At 46.9% G+C, this 18,994-nt stretch overlaps 1 protein-coding gene across 1 annotated transcript in view; it reads left to right on the top strand.

The window, feature by feature from the left end:
• Positions 1–1,083: 1,083 nt before the first annotated feature.
• The window catches only part of LOC117422426 (piezo-type mechanosensitive ion channel component 2-like), a 30,955-nt gene continuing 13,044 nt past the window's right edge, over positions 1,084–18,994 (top strand). The window contains exons 1-27 of the mRNA XM_058992155.1: positions 1,084–1,147; positions 2,205–2,300; positions 5,622–5,723; positions 6,447–6,643; positions 6,898–7,105; positions 7,581–7,794; positions 8,252–8,417; positions 9,300–9,431; positions 9,631–9,669; positions 10,165–10,267; positions 10,613–10,752; positions 11,114–11,377; positions 11,650–11,761; positions 12,000–12,181; positions 12,371–12,519; positions 13,041–13,220; positions 13,914–13,955; positions 14,551–14,645; positions 14,936–15,108; positions 15,211–15,387; positions 15,697–15,843; positions 16,507–16,707; positions 17,014–17,218; positions 17,554–17,655; positions 17,764–17,929; positions 18,287–18,530; positions 18,760–18,856. Coding sequence (XP_058848138.1) covers positions 1,084–1,147; positions 2,205–2,300; positions 5,622–5,723; positions 6,447–6,643; positions 6,898–7,105; positions 7,581–7,794; positions 8,252–8,417; positions 9,300–9,431; positions 9,631–9,669; positions 10,165–10,267; positions 10,613–10,752; positions 11,114–11,377; positions 11,650–11,761; positions 12,000–12,181; positions 12,371–12,519; positions 13,041–13,220; positions 13,914–13,955; positions 14,551–14,645; positions 14,936–15,108; positions 15,211–15,387; positions 15,697–15,843; positions 16,507–16,707; positions 17,014–17,218; positions 17,554–17,655; positions 17,764–17,929; positions 18,287–18,530; positions 18,760–18,856 — 3,997 coding nt within the window. The remainder of the gene's footprint in view (positions 1,148–2,204; positions 2,301–5,621; positions 5,724–6,446; positions 6,644–6,897; positions 7,106–7,580; positions 7,795–8,251; positions 8,418–9,299; positions 9,432–9,630; positions 9,670–10,164; positions 10,268–10,612; positions 10,753–11,113; positions 11,378–11,649; positions 11,762–11,999; positions 12,182–12,370; positions 12,520–13,040; positions 13,221–13,913; positions 13,956–14,550; positions 14,646–14,935; positions 15,109–15,210; positions 15,388–15,696; positions 15,844–16,506; positions 16,708–17,013; positions 17,219–17,553; positions 17,656–17,763; positions 17,930–18,286; positions 18,531–18,759; positions 18,857–18,994) is intronic.

The raw sequence follows: 18,994 nt of genomic DNA, 5'->3' as shown, positions 1-18,994 counted from the left end.
CACCTGAAGGGATTTGAAAGTGATTGGAGTAAAGGGACTGCATCTCGTCATTCAGTTCAGAACACCATCTAAATCTTACCATTGTGGTGAAGCACTGCACGCAGTCTCTGTTGAATGTGAACTTAATTAGCACTTTCAGTGCTCTCTACCGAGGCTGATGACAGCCGTACACTGGCTTTCCAGAACCACACTTATAAATATCCATTAATTGAGAGCAGAAGAAGTAAACCCATCTTAAGCTGTTGCTATGTTAACAGTCAGCTGCACTTCCAACAGAATGTCACGTAGAGAGAGAATGATTCCCTGGTTCCCTTTTAGTTACTGATGAGCTCGTTCATATGGGCAACCTCAGCTGCAGCAGCTCTCGGGTTTGCATCCAGCCCCCATCCTGCAGGAGTGCAGTGCATTAGCATTCCCACAATCCTGAACTACCTGCGTCAGCTGCAAACACTTACTGCTAATGGGAAGCCAACAGCTATGAATATTAGAGATGAAAAATGAAGATGTGTCTGCTTCCCCTTGGATTAAAAAAAAAAATTAAAAATGATGAGCTGTTATAAACCGTTCAGAGAGAGAGGGGGAGACAGAGACACAGTGGGGTCCTTCTCTTTGCTTGTGTCTTCTGTGGGTTTTTTTTTTACAGCAAGAGAGGAACGCTGAGGTGATCTAGTCCTGCAGTGGTGGACACTCCTGGGGGTTGAGTGACCAGGCGTTCCTTAAAACACTAATGGCATTTACTGCAAACTGGAGTCCACTTGTGAGCACATGTGGATTATAGGGTTGATCAGTGAGGTCATGCGCTTGTGAGGAGCTTCTCTGCCTCGTTTCACACGCGGACATCCAGAACGGGCAAGGAGTCTGCTGAAGAAAGCATGTCAGTCCGGTGACTTCATGACACGCATTTGACTTTTTTCTTACGCCTTGTGGGTTTGAATTGAGTTTTTTTAAAGCAGCTCTTTATCTATCCGATCCACAGGTTCCTCCGTAGAGGACTGTGTTTTTTTTGCTTCCCCTATGTAATGCCACGATGAGATTGTGACCAGCGGCTTATCCTTTCGTATCTCCGATCCTCGTGAAGGGAACATGGCTGGGGACGTCGCCTCGGGGGTCATTTTCAAGTTGCTGCTGCCCCTCTTTCTTTTAGTAGGTAAGTATCATTGTTTTATTTTTTATAACTGTTGATCTTTTTTGGAAATAAAGACCGGATCGACAGTAGGCATATGCGTATGCTGCACTGTGTATAAAGAAAAAGAGGCTTTAATGAAAAAATAAAAAACACTAGAAATGAGATGTGAATAATTCCTTGGTGTTTTTTCACCTTTAAAGGATGGGCCACATTTTCAATGAGTTTACTCCTTTTTTATATTTGAATTTTGTTGTTAAAATGCAACAGTGATGTACAAAACTGAGAAGCAAGCGAGTGAGGGACCTTCATTTCCATTCGTTAGACGAGTGATGCTGCTTCTGTATCGCTAACAGGGGTTGTTTTCATTTACAAACAGGAGGTAATTAAAACCTGCAGTAAAGACTGGAAACATGCCTCTTACTCCCATGTTATTTAAGGGTTCTCCAGGGATCAGGCTATTTTTTTAGGTGAGATTCGCCAGCCCTGTCGATATGGCTGTTGTAAAGATCTGCTGTTCTCCAGAACACCCTTGAGTATGATACAACAGATTTCAAGACATGGAAATCACAGTATAATGAATTCTAACCATCCTTCAGGACCTCTCTCTCTGGGGTGGTTTGCCGGAGCAAAGTTTCACAATCTTCAAGAGAACTTCATCAGAACTGTTTGTTCTCCTTTCAATCTGATTTAGTTCATTCAGTAAAGATTGTTTTGATGTGTAAACTGCCTGTATCCTTTCCAGTAGCTCTCTCTCTCTCTCTCTCTCTCTCTCTCTCTCTCTCTCTCTCTCTCTCTCTCTCTCTCTCTCTCTCTCTCTGTCTCTCTCTCGTTCTCTCTCTTTCTTTCTTTCTCTCTCTCTCTATCTCTATCTCACTATCTCTCTGCCTGTATCCTTTCCAGTAGCGTCTCTCTCTCTCTCTCTCTCTCTCTCTCTCTCTCTCTCTCTCTCTCTCTCTCTGTCTCTCTCTCGTTCTCTCTCTTTCTTTCTTTCTCTCTCTCTCTATCTCTATCTCACTATCTCTCTGCCTGTATCCTTTCCAGTAGCTCTCTGACTCTCTCTCTCTCGCTCTGTTTTCAGCCATTTCCTTTCGGTACAATGGACTGTCCCTGGTTTATCTCTCCTTTCTCCTCCTCGTTCCCCTGTTCCCTGAACCCACAAATATCACCATGCGAGGTAAGTACTTAGCACACAAATCCCAGAAGATGAAAAACGCTTAAAAGAATCACTGGTTAATTCAATCAAAATGCATACTGGAATCAAAAAGCCCTTTGCTGATCAACCAATACAGAACGACAGCTTCACTGAATCAAGGGCTTCATGTGATTAAAATGAAGGTACGCAGACATGTTCACATCAAGGTGGTTTTCACTGTCATTTGTTATTAAGCACCAAGCCCCACCCTGTCTGCATATTGCATTGCATTGCAGAGTAATTCTATAGTCCTGCTTAGATCCCCTTTGGAAAGTGGATAGGCTGGGATAGATAGGAGGATATTGGGGTGGTTAGGCTGGGATAGATAGGAGGATATTGGGGTGCATAGGCTGGGATAGATAGGAGGATATTGGGGTGGATAGGCTGGGATAGATAGGATGATATTGGGGTGGGTAGGCTGGGATAGATAGGAGGATATTGGGGTGGATAGGCTGGGATAGATAGGAGGATATTGGGGTGGATAGGCTGGGATAGATAGGAGGATATTGGGGTGGATAGGCTGGGATAGATAGGAGGATATTGGGGTGGATAGGCTGGGATAGATAGGAGGATATTGGGGTGGATAGGCTGGGATAGATAGGAGGATATTGGGGTGGATAGGCTGGGATAGATAGGAGGATATTGGGGTGGGTAGGCTGGGATAGATAGGAGGATATTGGGGTGGATAGGCTGGGATAGATAGGAGGATATTGGGGTGGGTAGGCTGGGATAGATAGGAGGATATTGGGGTGGATAGGCTGGGATAGATAGGAGGATATTGGGGTGGATAGGCTGGGATAGATCCCTCTCGTTGCACACAGGATCCTCTTGATTTGTGTTTTCAGCATATTGTAATTGCCTCTGCGCAGGGTTCATTTTTCTACTGTTTTTTAATTTGTGCATGGCTGGACTTTCGGGGCTAGTAGAAGCTGGCATGTACGAGTATCGCAACATCCCCACTTGCTTGGTTTTGTCGCACAGCCTCGCATTTCAGGGATAGGTAGGGTGGCAGTTCCACTGGTGGAGGAGTTCAACTCAAGGGAGGGGTATACAATCTGAGCCCATTAGCATGCCCCCCCCCCAGACCCCCCGAGCGAAGACATGAAGGATCAATAAAGACGATTTCGCCAGGGATAATAAAACATGAAACATCCCCATGGGGTTCAGGAGACATTAAAGACTTTTGGAAAAGTTCCAGGGAACAGAAATGGAAAATGAAAGATCAGAGCGATCAGTAAGGTACAAAACGCCTTTCGGGGGTCATAAATTCCTTAAAACGCTAATCAACAGCTTATTTTCCGCAATGTTAAATTGCATGTGCAATCAAAGAAAGAGTCATGAATAAATGATAGGACTAAAATAAAAGAAAAGTTGGCCGTTGTATTTTATTTCCATGCAGGGAGACATTGAGCCCCCAGACAAGTGTTACCTAATCTCTTTTAGTGCTGAGATCAACAAAAGTGTGCATCCTGCTGGCGATACAGTGAGGGGCAGTGGAACCTGGCTCTCAATGCTTTCTCTCCCTCGAGAGGCAGTGGAACCTGGCTCTCAATGCTTTCTCTCCCTCGAGAGGCAGTGGAACCTGGCTCTCAAAGCTTTCTCTCCCTCGAGAGGCAGTGGAACCTGGCTCTCAAAGCTTTCTCTCCCTCGAGAGGTAGTGGAACCTGGCTCTCAATGCTTTCTCTCCCTCGAGAGGCAGTGGAACCTGGCTCTCAATGCTTTCTCTCCCTCGAGAGGCAGTGGAACCTGGCTCTCAAAGCTTTCTCTCCCTCGAGAGGCAGTGGAACCTGGCTCTCAATGCTTTCTCTCCCTCGAGAGGCAGTGGAACCTGGCTCTCAATGCTTTCTCTCCCTCGAGAGGCAGTGGAACCTGGCTCTCAATGCTTTCTCTCCCTCGAGAGGCAGTGGAACCTGGCTCTCAATGCTTTCTCTCCCTCGAGAGGCAGTGGAACCTGGCTCTCAAAGCTTTCTCTCCCTCGAGGGGCAGTGGAACCTGGGTCTCAATGCTTTCTCTCCCGCGAGAGGCAGTGGAACCTGGCTCTCAATGCTTTCTCTCCCTCGAGAGACAGTGGAACCTGGCTCTCAATGCTTTCTCTCCCTCGAGAGGCAGTGGAACCTGGCTCTCAATGCTTTCTCTCCCTCGAGAGGCAGTGGAACCTGGCTCTCAATGCTTTCTCTCCCTTGAGAGGCAGTGGAACCTGGCTCTCAATGCTTTCTCTCCCTCGAGAGGCAGTGAAACCTGGCTCTCAATGCTTTCTCTCCCTTGAGAGGCAGTGGAACCTGGCTCTCAATGCTTTCTCTCCGTCGAGGGGCAGTGGAACCTGGCTCTCAATGCTTTCTCTCCCTCGAGAGGCAGTGGAACCTGGCTCTCAATGCTTTCTCTCCCTCGAGAGGCAGTGGAACCTGGCTCTCAATGCTTTCTCTCCCTCGAGAGGCAGTGGAACCTGGCTCTCAAAGCTTTCTCTCCCTCGAGAGGCAGTGGAACCTGGCTCTCAATGCTTTCTCTCCCTCGAGAGGCAGTGGAACCTGGCTCTCAATGCTTTCTCTCCCTCGAGAGGCAGTGGAACCTGGCTCTCAATGCTTTCTCTCCCTCGAGAGGCAGTGGAACCTGGCTCTCAAAGCTTTCTCTCCCTCGAGGGGCAGTGGAACCTGGGTCTCAATGCTTTCTCTCCCGCGAGAGGCAGTGGAACCTGGCTCTCAATGCTTTCTCTCCCTCGAGAGACAGTGGAACCTGGCTCTCAATGCTTTCTCTCCCTCGAGAGGCAGTGGAACCTGGCTCTCAATGCTTTCTCTCCCTTGAGAGGCAGTGGAACCTGGCTCTCAATGCTTTCTCTCCCTTGAGAGGCAGTGGAACCTGGCTCTCAATGCTTTCTCTCCCTCGAGAGGCAGTGAAACCTGGCTCTCAATGCTTTCTCTCCCTCGAGAGGCAGTGGAACCGGCTCTCAATGCTTTCTCTCCCTCGAGAGGCAGTGGAACCTGGCTCTCAATGCTTTCTCTCCCTTGAGAGGCAGTGGAACCTGGCTCTCAATGCTTTCTCTCCGTCGAGGGGCAGTGGAACCTGACTCTCAATGCTTTCTCTCCCTCGAGAGGCAGTGGAACCTGGCTCTCAATGCTTTCTCTCCCTTGAGAGGCAGTGGAACCTGGCTCTCAATGCTTTCTCTCCCTCGAGAGGCAGTGGAACCTGGCTCTCAATGCTTTCTCTCCCTCGAGGGGCAGTGGAACCTGTCTATTAAAGCTTTCTCTCCCTTAAGTTTTATGTGACTCAGATTGGATCCTCCGTTCATTTCATAATGTTTTTCTTAAGGAAACACAGGGACATTCCTGCAATCCATATGCTTTACGAGCATCACCTTCCTGGCTTTACAAGCAGGATTCCAAATCACCTTCATCTACGTCCCACGAGACGGTAAGTCACCTCAGCCGTTTCTGGATGGATACAACCCTTATAAAACTTTATCACATGTTTTTTTGCATGTATTTTTGCATGATATTTTTTGCATGATATTTTTTGCATGTATTTTTCACATGTTTTTTTTGCATGTATTTTTTGCAGTTGTATCATGCTTTTCCCATGGTTATACTGTACTTTGCATTTACCATATGGGCTGTCATTGTATTAATATGCTTGACCATACCTTGTTGTTCTTTGCATTGCTTACCTATGCTTTGCCATGCTTTCACTATGCTTTATTGCACTTTGGTATGCTTTTAGTATGGGAAATGTTATGAGGGAAATATTTTACAGATTGCTGTTCGTATTGATTTGATTGAAAGCATTATCAGCAAATTAAAACCACTTTATTTACATGTTTTATTTACTGGCAAAAACTAGTTTCCAAACTTCCGTCTGCTTGTTCTTCAAAGTGTATAATTTGTGTTATTTTTACAGTGGACAATATTTTGGAAAAAATACTTCACCACATAGGAATTGTACGGTAAGCACAATCAATGTATTGGTTATTGGGTTATAGAGCTGGGTTATAGCTGTGCATGCTCAGTATTGTTATTTTCCTCTAAGTTCCCAGTTTTGCTGGGTTGTATGATATCCTCTCCTTATCTAGCAGCTGCGCTTAGTTAAGAGTAGAATCAAAGTGGGGGGGTCAGTTTACTCTGCTCTCCAATGGTTTAGTACAGCACCCTTTCATTAGCACAGTCCCTCTTCACAGACTGAGCGAGGTGAGTGGATGGAATACAGTGCGTCTCCTGGCTCCAGACTTGGGGATGTTCCTTGCTGGGGTTGTGATATACAGGCTGTGCAAGAAGCTGGTGAGACCCAGGCAACCCCTCACAGCCCATGACAACGACAACATGCAGCCTGACAACGAGGTACTCTGCACTTTGCTCTCATTACCCTGGATTTTGAATTCTCAGTTACATTTAGAATCTCCTTTAGGGACCTGAATTTACACATCTGGATTGAGATGTTTTCAGTTATATCTGGGTTCGAATGCACTACCGTCCAACGCGTATTTGGGAATCCTTATGGGCTGGCAGTGAGAGTTGCTTTGGTTGTTTTAAGAATGCCCTAGACTCTGCCCATCTTTCGCCTGGTATATCGTCATTTCTGTTTGACATTTCAGGAGATGGGACAGATGGATACAGAGGAAAGTGCCGAGGAGACAGAGGAGTTGACCTACAGCACCACAGAGGAGACAAAAGAGCCAGAAAACAGAAGACCAAAGTTTATCCTGAAGATCATTACCTTCATAGGAGGACTCCAATTATTACTTGGAGAGATCCTGAACACAGCTGGGAAGGTTGTGGTGACGATTCTGCTTGGATTAGCAGGTAGGGATTTTTCTGAAACGCCTAAATTCAGTATGAATCAGTGTTCAGGGTTTGGCTTTGTGCACACCTCTGGAGAATTACTTATTAGAAGAGAGATTTCCCTGCTGTTTTAAACCACTGTTTAATTAAATAAAATCCTGAGAAATGAGAAAAGCACTGTGCCAGTTAACTGAAATTTAATTCTGAACTGTCATTAAAAAACAACCTGATCCGCTTTACTGTTTACAAACCAAAAATTGAATTGTCTGAGAGAAAAACAAGCGATTGTATTGAAGGGCAGAAGTGCAGAGATCAGTATATATATACTGAGAGTTAATTGGATTATGTACTGTGAACACAGCTAACATGTGATGTCATGTGCGCTTCTCCCCCTGATGTCATGTGTGCTCCTCCCCCTGATGTCATGTGAACTCCTCCCCCTGATGTCATGTGTGCTCCTCCCCCTGATGTCATGTGTGCTCCTCCCCCTGCGCAGGTATAACGGTGCCCTCGCTGACGTCTGGATTGTACTTCTTCACTTTCCTGGCCGTGGTGTCGTGGTGGTCCTGCTGCAGGACAATCAGCCTGGTGCTCTTCAGCAGCCTGTGTGTCATGATGGCTATCTTCAGCATGGGGCACCTGGTGGGGCTCTACCTGTACCAGCTGCAGTTCTTCCAGGACCTCGTGCCTCCTCACGACATCTACGCCAGGTGAGAGTCCGAGCCAGTGCTCACGGCGGGCAGGGCACCACTCACCCACAGGCTTATCTGAGGCTTTCACTGCTGAACACACACTCTGGAGTCTTATTTAGAGGGGGGTGAGGACTGATGTGGAAGTCTTTCTTCCCTGTCCATCACTGACTTCCATAACATCTGTCATCACTGGATGAGAGACTGGATCAGAGCTGTTTCCGATGAGGGGGCGGGGGGGGTACATTGGAGGAAGCTCAGAACCTGTACCTGCATGTACATTTAAAGAAGAACCGGCTTTCTCCTGCTATGTCCTGTGACCAGGTTTCAGAGAAAAAGAAACAGACCAGTATTTGGGACCCCGACATACTGAACGGTCAGTATTGTGAACGTCCGCGCCCGAGAGCTCTCTGGAGGACTGGCAGTTTCAAATGAAAAGCGTTGGGTGTACTGAGCAGACGTTGTGTTATTCTTGCAGGTTGTTTGGAATGACAGCGTTCATCCAGACGAACGCCTCCGAGCCCTCCAGGCTGCAGCTGCACGCTGGGGTGACCTGGCCCGTGTTTCTGAACCCCCTGGTGCTGCTGGTTCTCTACTTCACCCTCGTCGCTCTGCTCCAGAAGTGGGTCTACATCACTGAGGAGGTGCAGAGAGCCAGCTCTCTTATTTGGGGAATTTTAAATCACTTTTGAGAAATCAACCACTGTTAAGGATTTATCAGAATGGGAGTAGATCTTATTATACTGTGTGTGGAACATGCATCGCATAACTTGCAAAGTTAAAATAACTTTTTAAAGTTTAAAAGTAGTTGACATCAGTACAATCTTTGTTAACATGTCATGCTAAACATTACTATACGGTAGCTCCGTGGTGCTTTACGAATGATTCATTACAGGCACTCTAACGTATATGCACAGTAGATTCTTCATTAATATGTATTCATTTATTTACCCAGCTATTGTTAATGTATTATTCAGTGTTAGTTTACACTTCATGGCGTTGCTGAATACAGTAGTTGCTCTAGTCACGTTCATTGCCTCTGGGGCACTGAATTGCAGAGTGTAGCTTGCATTGAGGTGTAATTCGAGTGTAAGTGCATTGAGGTGTAATTCGAGTGTAACTTGCATTGGTGTAATTCGAGTGTAGCTTGCATTGAGGTGTAATTCGAGTGTAGCTTGCATTGAGGTGTAATTCGAGTGTAACTTGCATTGAGGTGTAATTCGAGTGTAACTTGCATTGAGGTGTAATTCGAGTGTAACTTGCATTGAGGTGTAATTCGAGTGTAACTTGCATTGAGGTGTAATTCGAGTGTAACTTGCATTGAGGTGTAATTCGAGTGTAACTTGCATTGAGGTGTAATTCGAGTGTAACTTGCATTGAGGTGTAATTCGAGTGTAACTTGCATTGGGGTAATTCTGCTCACACAGCAATGTCTGCTAGTTGGCACGTCTGTGTTTTTTCTTTCTGTCCAGGTGCAATTCTCCTGCTCTTTCATGAGTGATTTTCTCTCTGTTCTTTGCTGTTAGGTCACCCTGCCAAAGTGTGACAGCAAACTCACCAACGGAGCCCACAATCTGGGCAGGATGATGTGGACTTCGGGAAACGACATGAAAAAAGTAACCAATGTCAAGAAGTATTTTGCCTGTGGAGAGGACAGAGTGGGGGTCAATATGTATTCCACATTTAATAGGATTGCAGATCATGAAGCCACCGATCAATAAAAAACCAATTTGAATCTTAAGGTTTTATTGCTACAGACATGTCCTAGTGTTGTAAAGTTCCTAGTTTCAATGGGAACAGCTGACCGCATGTTAAAGCTCATCTAAACACTGCGTGACTCTTGTTTCTTCCTTTTAGCTTCTTACCAGCATGGACGAGGAGATTAGCTCACATGAGGTACTGGGTCTTGTCTTGCAACAGCAGGCTGAATCTTTTGCATGAATGCGCTGTCCAGCCCTGCAGTGCCTGTTCTTGTGTGCCACTGAATACACCCTGCAGATGTGAACCAGGGGGGATGAGTAGGGTTCTTCCCCCAAGTTTAGGGCGTGTCGTATGTATAACTAATAGAGAAATTGTTCCGCATTTTTGCACGGGCACGGAACCTTATCGCCAAAATGGAAAATTGAAAAAAAGAACTGCTGCTTCCATCCGTGTCGAGCATTACTGCTTCCAATGAATGCACGTGCAACCTTTTAACAAAGTAATATACCAAATGTTGTGATATACTTACCCGCGGCATGCACGACACATATCTCTGATTGCTAAGGAACGTTAAGAACCTAATAACAGTGCTGCATAATATAATTCCCTGCTCCAAATGAATGTGACGGCCAGGGCCTGGGTCTCACTGTGCAGGGTAACCAGCCTGCTCTTTGTGTTCTGCCTGTGCAGCACGTGACGTATGTGCCGAATGGTAACTATCAGGACTCGGCTGGGCTGAATAACCAAGAGCAACATGCTGGAGGCTTCACCCCTCCCATATACCTGAGCTCAGGTAAGAGTGCTGCTGCTGCACTTCACTGTGGAACAGGGGCGAAGGCTGGGTGCAAACCAGCAGCCTCGCTCACCGCAAACCGCTGTTACTGACTACTCAGTGGATAGGAAGCCAGACAGTACTGTGCATTAACAATGATCCAGCAAGAGGAATCCACCTACAGTTTGAACACCTTGTGAGACGTGTGTATTTTGTGTACAAGGAAATAACAAATATCACTCGCAGGCATGTAACCGTTGCTCTGCTTTGTAGGAGTTTTGCTTCTTGTTTTTTTTTTAATAAGAAATGACACGGAATGCTTCGGAAGCTTCTTGGTGTGAATTGTGAATCGCTCTGAATTCCCAGAGGAGGATGCGGATGAGGAGGAGAGCTCTGAGGCCGACGCAGAGACTCCCTGGAGCCGTGTGGCTGAGCCCAGGGGGCTGATGGCATTCGCTCAGTTCATCATGAAGCAGAGCTACGTCAGCGCACTCATCGTCATGATGGTGGGACACCGCTTGCATGCATGCACTTTGAGATTTATCCTGCTGTTGGATGTTTCTTTAATATATTATAACTGCAAAACAAGGGTGCAAAACAAGACTCTTCATTAACCACAGATAGATAGATAGATAGATAGATAGATAGATAGATAGATAGATAGATAGATAGATAGACAGGTCTCTCTTCTCACATCTAGAATGATATAGATAGATATACTAATACACTGTACATTAGATCTATAATGTAGATTCCTATCCAGATTGAACGAAAAGACAAAACAGAAAGCATTCAGCACTTTGCGATCCTGCTGAATGAGGTCCGGTGGTCAGCTCCTGTTCTGAGACTCTCTCTCCTGGCTCACAGACCTGGAGCATCACCTACAACAGCTGGCTCACCCTGGTGCTGCTGATCTGGTCCTGTGTGATCTGGATGCTGCGAGACCGCCGGCGCTACGCCTTGCTCAGCTCCCCGTTCCTGGTGCTCTACGGCAACGTGCTGGTCGTCTGCAACTTCTTCACGGGGCTGACGCTGAGGCAGGACGAGCTGTTCCCAGGGATCCCGGACCCCGTGCTCCAGGACTTGGACCTGAAGCGGTACCCCACCCCCTGTGTGCACCTGGTTGCCAAGGTAACGGGGGAGGGGGGGCAGTCAGCTTGAAATACAAACTGTGAGGATATTAAATGGGGATTTTAGAGCAAAATGGCTCGAGATTCTCTACTGTGGACTCCAACAGTCATGCAATACTGCATCTAGAAGTGAAACAGAAAAGATAAACATTGAACAGGGAGAGAGTCGTATTCCTACTGCATCTTACCTTTATTTGTAGCATTCTAGTGTTTTGTTTTATTTTTCTGTGAAAATCCCAAGCATTCAAAGTGTGCTTTACATTTCCTTCTCAGGTCACTTACACCTTTACTTTCTGTTTGTTACTACGGCAACACCTGACCGAAAAGAAGGAGCTGGAGACGCTGAGAGAGGAGCCACTGGCTGAGGTGAAAGTGTCAGAGGCGGGTGAGGAGCTCCTGATTGGTGGAATGAGGTTCATGAGGTTTACAATGCAGACAATTAGGGGGCTGCTAGTTTATTTACTGAGCTCTTCTGCCCGCACCTCTGGAGGCCTGGGTTCCACTTCATTGAGAAAGACGTTTCTGCACACAGATTTAGAGAGGTGTCATTATTATCCCATTGGCCTTTGACCATGTCACTGTGTCAGAAGGTTCCAGGACGTGTTGCTTTGTGTCCCTTGCAGGGCAGGACGAGAGCAGGGCGGCTGTGATGGAGGTCCTGGGCTCGCTGATCAAAGGGACGCTGGTCAAGTACTGGATCTACTTCTGCTGTTCCATGTTCTTCGTTGTCAGCTTCTCCGGGAAAGTGGTGGTCTACAAAATCCTCTACATCATGCTGTTCCTCTTCTGCATAGCCCTGTATCAGGTACAGCAAGCAGGACTCTGCAGGGACCGCTCACTCCCACTGCGTTATATACAAATACAAGTCACGCATGAAAAACATTTTATTTAGAAGCGCAGCGCTAGAAATACAGGCGAGACAGCTAAGATACAGACAGAATCATGGGCGATGGCTGATTCAAACCATGTGATTCTGAGCAGCCTTTTCTTTCAGGTGCGTTATGACCTGTGGCGACGGGTGCTGAAGTATTTCTGGATCGTTGTGGTGGCCTATTCCACGGCCGTTCTGATCATCATCTACATTTACCAGTTTAAAACAGTCTCCGGGCTCTTCCGACAGACCCTTGGCATGTCTGAGGAGGGGTAAGAGTCTTCAGTGCCAGCTCATCCATTCTTAAACAGTTGACAGTATGACCTGTTTCGTTTAGCGAAAAACTTTAACAGATGCGTGGTACTGAAAGAGAGGTAGTAGGGTTTTCTTTTACACGTCTCTTCCTTTTGGGGGCATACACTACAAAAAATGAACACTTCATCTGGCTGCACCATTGCTTTATAAAGATTCATGGCATTGCTTTATACAGATGGCTTGAATGATTGCCTCACCCTGTTGAGGTCTGGGCTGCCTCACCCTGTTGGGGTGTGGGCTGCCTCACCCTGTTGAAGTCTGGGCTGCCTCACCCTGTTGAAGTCTGGGCTGCCTCACCCTGTTGAGGTGTGGGCTGCCTCACCCTGTTGAGGTGTGGGCTGCCTCACCCTGTTGAAGTCTGGGCTGCCTCACCCTGTTGAAGTCTGGGCTGCCTCACCCTGTTGAGGTGTGGGCTGCCTCACCCTGTTGAGGTGTGGGCTGCCTCACCCTGTTGTGTTTGTTTGTTTGTTTTGCTCAGGTTGAGGGATCTGGGTCTGGAGCAGTATGACACAGTGGAGCTGTTTGCCCGGATCCTGCTGCCCTCCTCCTTCCTGCTCGCCTGCATTCTCCAACTGCACTACTTCAACAGCGACTTCCTGACCCTGACCGACCTGAGCAGCATCCCCGTCCGAGAGGGGCCCTGCAGGTCCACGAGCATGTATACATGCATGCAGACAGTACACACATCCATGCATGCAGACAGTACACACATACATGCATGCAGACAGTACACACATACATACATGCAGACAGTACACACATACATGCATGCAGACAGTACACACATACATACATGCAGACAGTACACACATACATACATGCAGACAGTACACACATACATACATGCAGACAGTACACACATACATGCATACAGACAGTACACACATACATGCATGCAGACAGTACACACATACATGCATACAGACAGTACACACATACATACATGCAGACAGTACAGACATCCATGCAAACACACACACATCCATCCATCCATCCAGTCCACACACCCATGCGTGCATTAACTCAGGATACATGTAATGCTTGCTCATGCTGTTGTTATTTGAAAAGCTGTGCTTGTTCCTGATGAATCTATCCTATGCTCGTGTTAGGGATGAGTATGAATCATTATTACTTTGTTTGAATTTAACAGTAAATCATTTGCTTGTTCACATGTAATAATGCATTTGAGTTAAAGACATTTATCATGAACTGTCACCCATTTTGTTCTGTAATACTGCGAAAGGTGAAATCACTTTACAGCAATCCTATAAGTACCAAAAAATCCTGCTTGTGTGAAGGTTGAAGCTTGCTGGATTCCTGTAACGCCTCCTGCCTTGTTCTTGTGTTCCAGTGAAGACACAATGAAAGTGAACGTGTGTGTGATCGCAACAAGGTGAGTCCTGCCCACTTCTCCCCATGTGTTTCCAATTGCTTTCAGGGAATCTCTCGTTTTCCCTGGGTTGTCTTGGCTGTGTATTTTAATATCCTTGAGCTATTAGTGAAATTGAAAGCAAAAACCCCTGTCAATCTCAAGCAATTATCAAGCAAGGAAGAATGAATTCATTTAAAACTGCTCTCCTAATTCCTGTCCTATTGTTTTCCAGCATTAAAGGGATGATTCAAAAACTTAAATCAAGGTAAAAACAATAATAACGATGCTACCTTTACCACTACGACTACTACTACTACTAATAGTAATAATAACAATAGTAATATTCAACAATGATACAAATGCATTGAAACTGACATCAAATGAAAGCCAAAATATGAAAAATCCTAATTAAAAAACCATTGTCGGTGTGATATTGCTGGAGGGTTACTGATATTATAAGTGTTATCAAACATGCTCAATCGGGTTGATTCAAAGTCTTATCGCAGTGTTATTCATGAAACCTTTAAAGAGGCGGTGCTTTTGTAATGGATTGGCTCAAAGGGAGCAGCAGCTTGAATGTGGCTGACGTGTGTCTCACTGGATTCTCCTCTGACAGGTTTGGCACAGAACAGCTGAGTGGCTGGAGTGAAGACACTCTGGACCAGATGGGACTCTCTGAGCTGGACGGGCCGGGGGACGCCAGCGGAGAGGGTTGGTACTGGAACCAGAGCAAACCAATGGTTTCATTTCTTCATTCACTGGGCTCCATTCACAATGCTTTGAGGAAGGCTTTGTGAAGATTTATTCAGCTAATATGATGAATCCGATTTTAAGTTTGCAGATCACAACTGTTCTTCTGCAATTGTGTTTTATTTATGTATTTATTTCCGGTTTGGTCATTTTATTAGCACATTATTGTACATCTCTATATCCAAGCCTGGTTGTAGAGAGCCCCCTGTACCCCGATGCCTTCCCAGCACAAGACTAACACGCTTCCTCTGTTTCTGAAGAGGACATTCTCACCAAGTGGGTGCAGGTGGTGGACAGGGTGACCCTGCTGGTGCTGAAGGCTTTGAGGATGCTGCACAGAGCGCAGGTGATAGTGTGGAGATGCCTGGAGCTGCACATCATCAAGATCATCTCCACCGCCATCATCTGGATCACGCTTACAGAGGTGAGATCTCCGAGGGATACGAAGGCGTGCTGATCTGCGCGTGGCTGGCGGGCAGGAATGAGGTTTTATTGACCCCTGGTTTGCGGTGTCTTCCCTCTCCAGGTCTCCCTGATGAATTACCTCTTCATGGTCTTGTGGACGTTCGCGCTGCCCTTCCCGAGGCTCCGCCCCCTCGCATCCAGCATCTCCACAGTATGGGCTTGTGTCATGATTGTCTGTAAGATGATGTACCAGCTGAAGTTCCTCCGGCCGCACGAGTACTCCTCCAACTGCACCACAGTGAGTATCTGTGCTGAAGCATGGGGCGAGGCCAGCATGCACTCAAGGCTACTTCCTCTCTCTATCATCCAGAACTACAAAACACTCAGTCGTGCTTAAATATGAAACATTCCTGTTAAGAGTGTGCTGAAACACGCATGTTAACTGTAACATTTAGAATTGACAATCTGACACCAGAATCACGTGTGCAGGCAAAGAAAAAAAATTACAAAAATCGTCCACCAGATGGCGCTAGTCGTTATTAAAAATCGTTGTTGTTGCGGATGTGGTTGTGGTGTGATGAAGTTTTATAAAGGGTTCTGTTTTCAGAAGCTGCTGCCTGTGAACTGGAGCCACACTCAGACAAACCTGGAAGAGCTGCTGAGGAAGTCTGTGCTGTACACGGCGCCTGTGGACCCTGCAGAATGGTGTGGGGCGCTGAGGAAGTGTGCAGACAGCAGCCTGCCCTGCCTGCGGGTACAGAGCCCACCCCACCCCACCGCGCCAGGATAGCCTGATTCTGACACCACTGACCCATGAAAAGAATAACTCTTCAAATAAACACAGATACAGTGAATAGTTTAGCTGCAGGATGCCGATGGCTTGAAGCAAAACATATAGTTGTTTTGATAGTTGTTTTGATATTGTTCCATGAACATTTTGTTATTAATCTGCCCACTTCTTTGCAAGTGTACCCCGCTTAAATTGAGGGGGCTCCAGCCAGGTAGTTTAAGAAAATGCTGACTTTTCTACCAGCACTGGAATAAAACAAATTCAGACCAACCAATATAGATCGCAGGGACACCCTGGTTTGTTAACTATTCCATCATGCTTACACTGCAGATCGCAGGGACACCCTGGTTTGTTAACTATTCCATCATGCTTACACTGCAGATCGCAGGGACACCCTGGTTTGTTAACTATTCCATCATGCTTACACTGCAGATCGCAGGGACACCCTGGTTTGTTAACTATTCCATCATGCTTACACTGCAGATCGCAGGGACACCCTGGTTTGTTAACTATTCCATCATGCTTACACTGCAGATCGCAGGGACACCCTCGTTTGTTAACGTTTTTGTAAAGTTGAAGCTCGAATGTGACCTTGCTGTTTCTTGTTTGTTTGAACCTCCTCCTCAGAATCACCTCGCTATCTTGGCCCTGCTGGCATTCGAGGTGACCGTGCACCGCCACCAGCTCTACTACCGGCTCCACAACGCTCTGAAACCGCCCGTAACGGATAGCCTGTTTGAGGGCGTCACTCGGCAGCACCTGGACGATGGGGTGGTCAGCTGCATGAAATACTTCATCAACTACTTCTTCTACAAGTTTGGACTGGAGGTGAGAAACGAGAGAAACACCAACAGCGCCTTGCTTCCCTTCTAAAAGATTCCCACAGGAAAAGCACAGCAAAGTGTAATAAAAACATGGTCAAGCATAGGGAAGCATTGTAAAGAATAGCGAGGAGTGGTAAAGCATGTTAATAAACATGGCAAACCAGGGTAGACTACGGTAAATGTGTGGTATAGCGTTGAGAAAAGCATGGTAACACTGCAGAAACACTCTGCAGAAATCCTGCAGTTACCCTTTCTAAGGGCTGCTTCGCTGTACTTTACCCCCGCTGTGGTCCCCGCTCCCCCTGCCCAGGTGTGCTCCGTGGTGGCAGTGAACGTGATCGGACAGCGGATGGATTTCTATGCCATGCTCCACTCCTTCGCCCTGATCGCCGTGCTCTCCAGACGCAGGAGGAAGTCCATCGCTGAGATCTGGCCCAAATACTGCTGCTTCACTGCCAGCCTCATGACCTTCCAGTACCTGCTGTGCGTCGGCATCCCTCCTGCACTCTGCACAGGTGAGCCAACGCAGTGATACTGCACTGAGCACACACATACACGCAGTGATACTGCACTGAGCACACACATACACACAGTGATACTGCACTGAGCACACACATACACGCAGTGATAATGCACTGAGCACACACATACACACAGTGACACTGCACTCAGGGCACACACATACATGCAGTGATACTGCACTGAGCACACACATACACGCAGTGATACTGCACTGAGCACACACATACACACAGTGACACTGCACTCAGGGCACACACAGTGATACTGCACTCGGAGCACACACAGTGATACTGCACTGAAAAGTGATAATGAAAAGGTATTTTTCCAGATTACCCCTGGAGGACCGGCAGCACACCCCTGAACTCCAACCTGATTAAATGGCTCTACCTGCCAGACTTCGCCAGGAGGCCAAACCCCATCTTTTTAATATGTGAGTAAAACCAGCCCAATACACCGCAGACAGAAAACGCATGTTTAGAATGAACTCAAATGAAAGCGTTTCCTGTGCCCTTGTTTGCCCGTCTCGCTGCCCCCTCAGATGACCACATGCTGCTGCTGTGCGCCTCTCTGCAGTGGCAGGTCTTCGAGGACGAGAACACGACGGCTGTCCGCCTCCTGGCCGGCGACAACGTGGAGATCAGCCGCAGCCTGGACCCCCGGACCCTCAGCCAGTACATCCCTGTCCCGGACTTCATACACTGCAGGTCAGCGAGCGGGACACAGAACTCATCACTGTTTGATTGCGTGCTGACGTAGACCAGGGCTGTATTCTTTTGATTAAATCTCATGTGATTTGTCTCATGTGATTTCAGTAGGAAATCGTACTTCGATCTGTATCTGAATTGATGACACCTATAATAAAATGTTATTGAAGCTTCAGTAGTGAACGATGCAGAATTTCATGAAGGGATCCTGAGATTTCCAGCCTCGCACCTCCTGACTCACAAGGTCCTGATCGGGAGCTGATCTAGTCTGGTAATCCTGAGATTTCCAGCCTCAGTCCTCCTGACTGTCTCTGTTCAATGCTGAGCACTCTGATTTGATTCCCTCCCCCCCAACAGGTCTTATCTTGACATTGTCAAGATGTTCGTGTTCAGCTACTTCTTCTGGTTTGTGCTGAGCCTGATCTTCATCACGGGCACCACACGGATCAACATCTTCTGCATGGGCTACCTGATCTCCTGCTTCTACTTCATGCTGTTCGGAGGAAGCCTGCTGCTCAAGCCGGTCCGACACATCCTGAAGCTGTGGGACCTTCTCATCGGCTACACGGTCCTGGTCATCGCCATGAAGAACATCCTGTCTGTGAGTTCCACCTCCACGCTGCAGTGTCCGCTTTTACACTGAATCGCTCAAGACTCTGGAGAGCTACAAGACAGCCTCTGGGTAATCATGATGGATGAGCCACAAAAGTTGCAGCTTTCTTTAACCAAGTCGGAGATTTTGATACACAGGGAAATGGTTGAAAATGGTACTTCATTCGAATGTGAGTTTTCAAGACCCCTTTAATTAACACTGACCTTTTTGCTTGCAGCTGGGAGCCTGTGCCTATCTGCACATCTTGCTGAAGAACAGCTGCTGGTTCATCCAGACGTTCAGTATGGTCTGCACTATAAAAGAGTATGACGTCCGTAAGTGGCACATTCTTTTCTGTCTCAGCTGATACATAGTTTGTAATTTAATGCATTGATTTTGAGACAAGGGTTTAACATTTAGGATGGGAGACCAGTAAAGGGTGCCATCCACCCGACGGTTACTTCTCTATGCTT

The sequence above is a fragment of the Acipenser ruthenus genome, chromosome 18 (genome assembly GCF_902713425.1).
Source record: "Acipenser ruthenus chromosome 18, fAciRut3.2 maternal haplotype, whole genome shotgun sequence".
In the NCBI taxonomy this organism is placed as follows: domain Eukaryota; kingdom Metazoa; phylum Chordata; class Actinopteri; order Acipenseriformes; family Acipenseridae; genus Acipenser; species Acipenser ruthenus.
The sequence above is the reverse complement of the archived record's forward strand: the minus strand, read 5'-3'. Positions and strand labels throughout refer to the sequence as shown.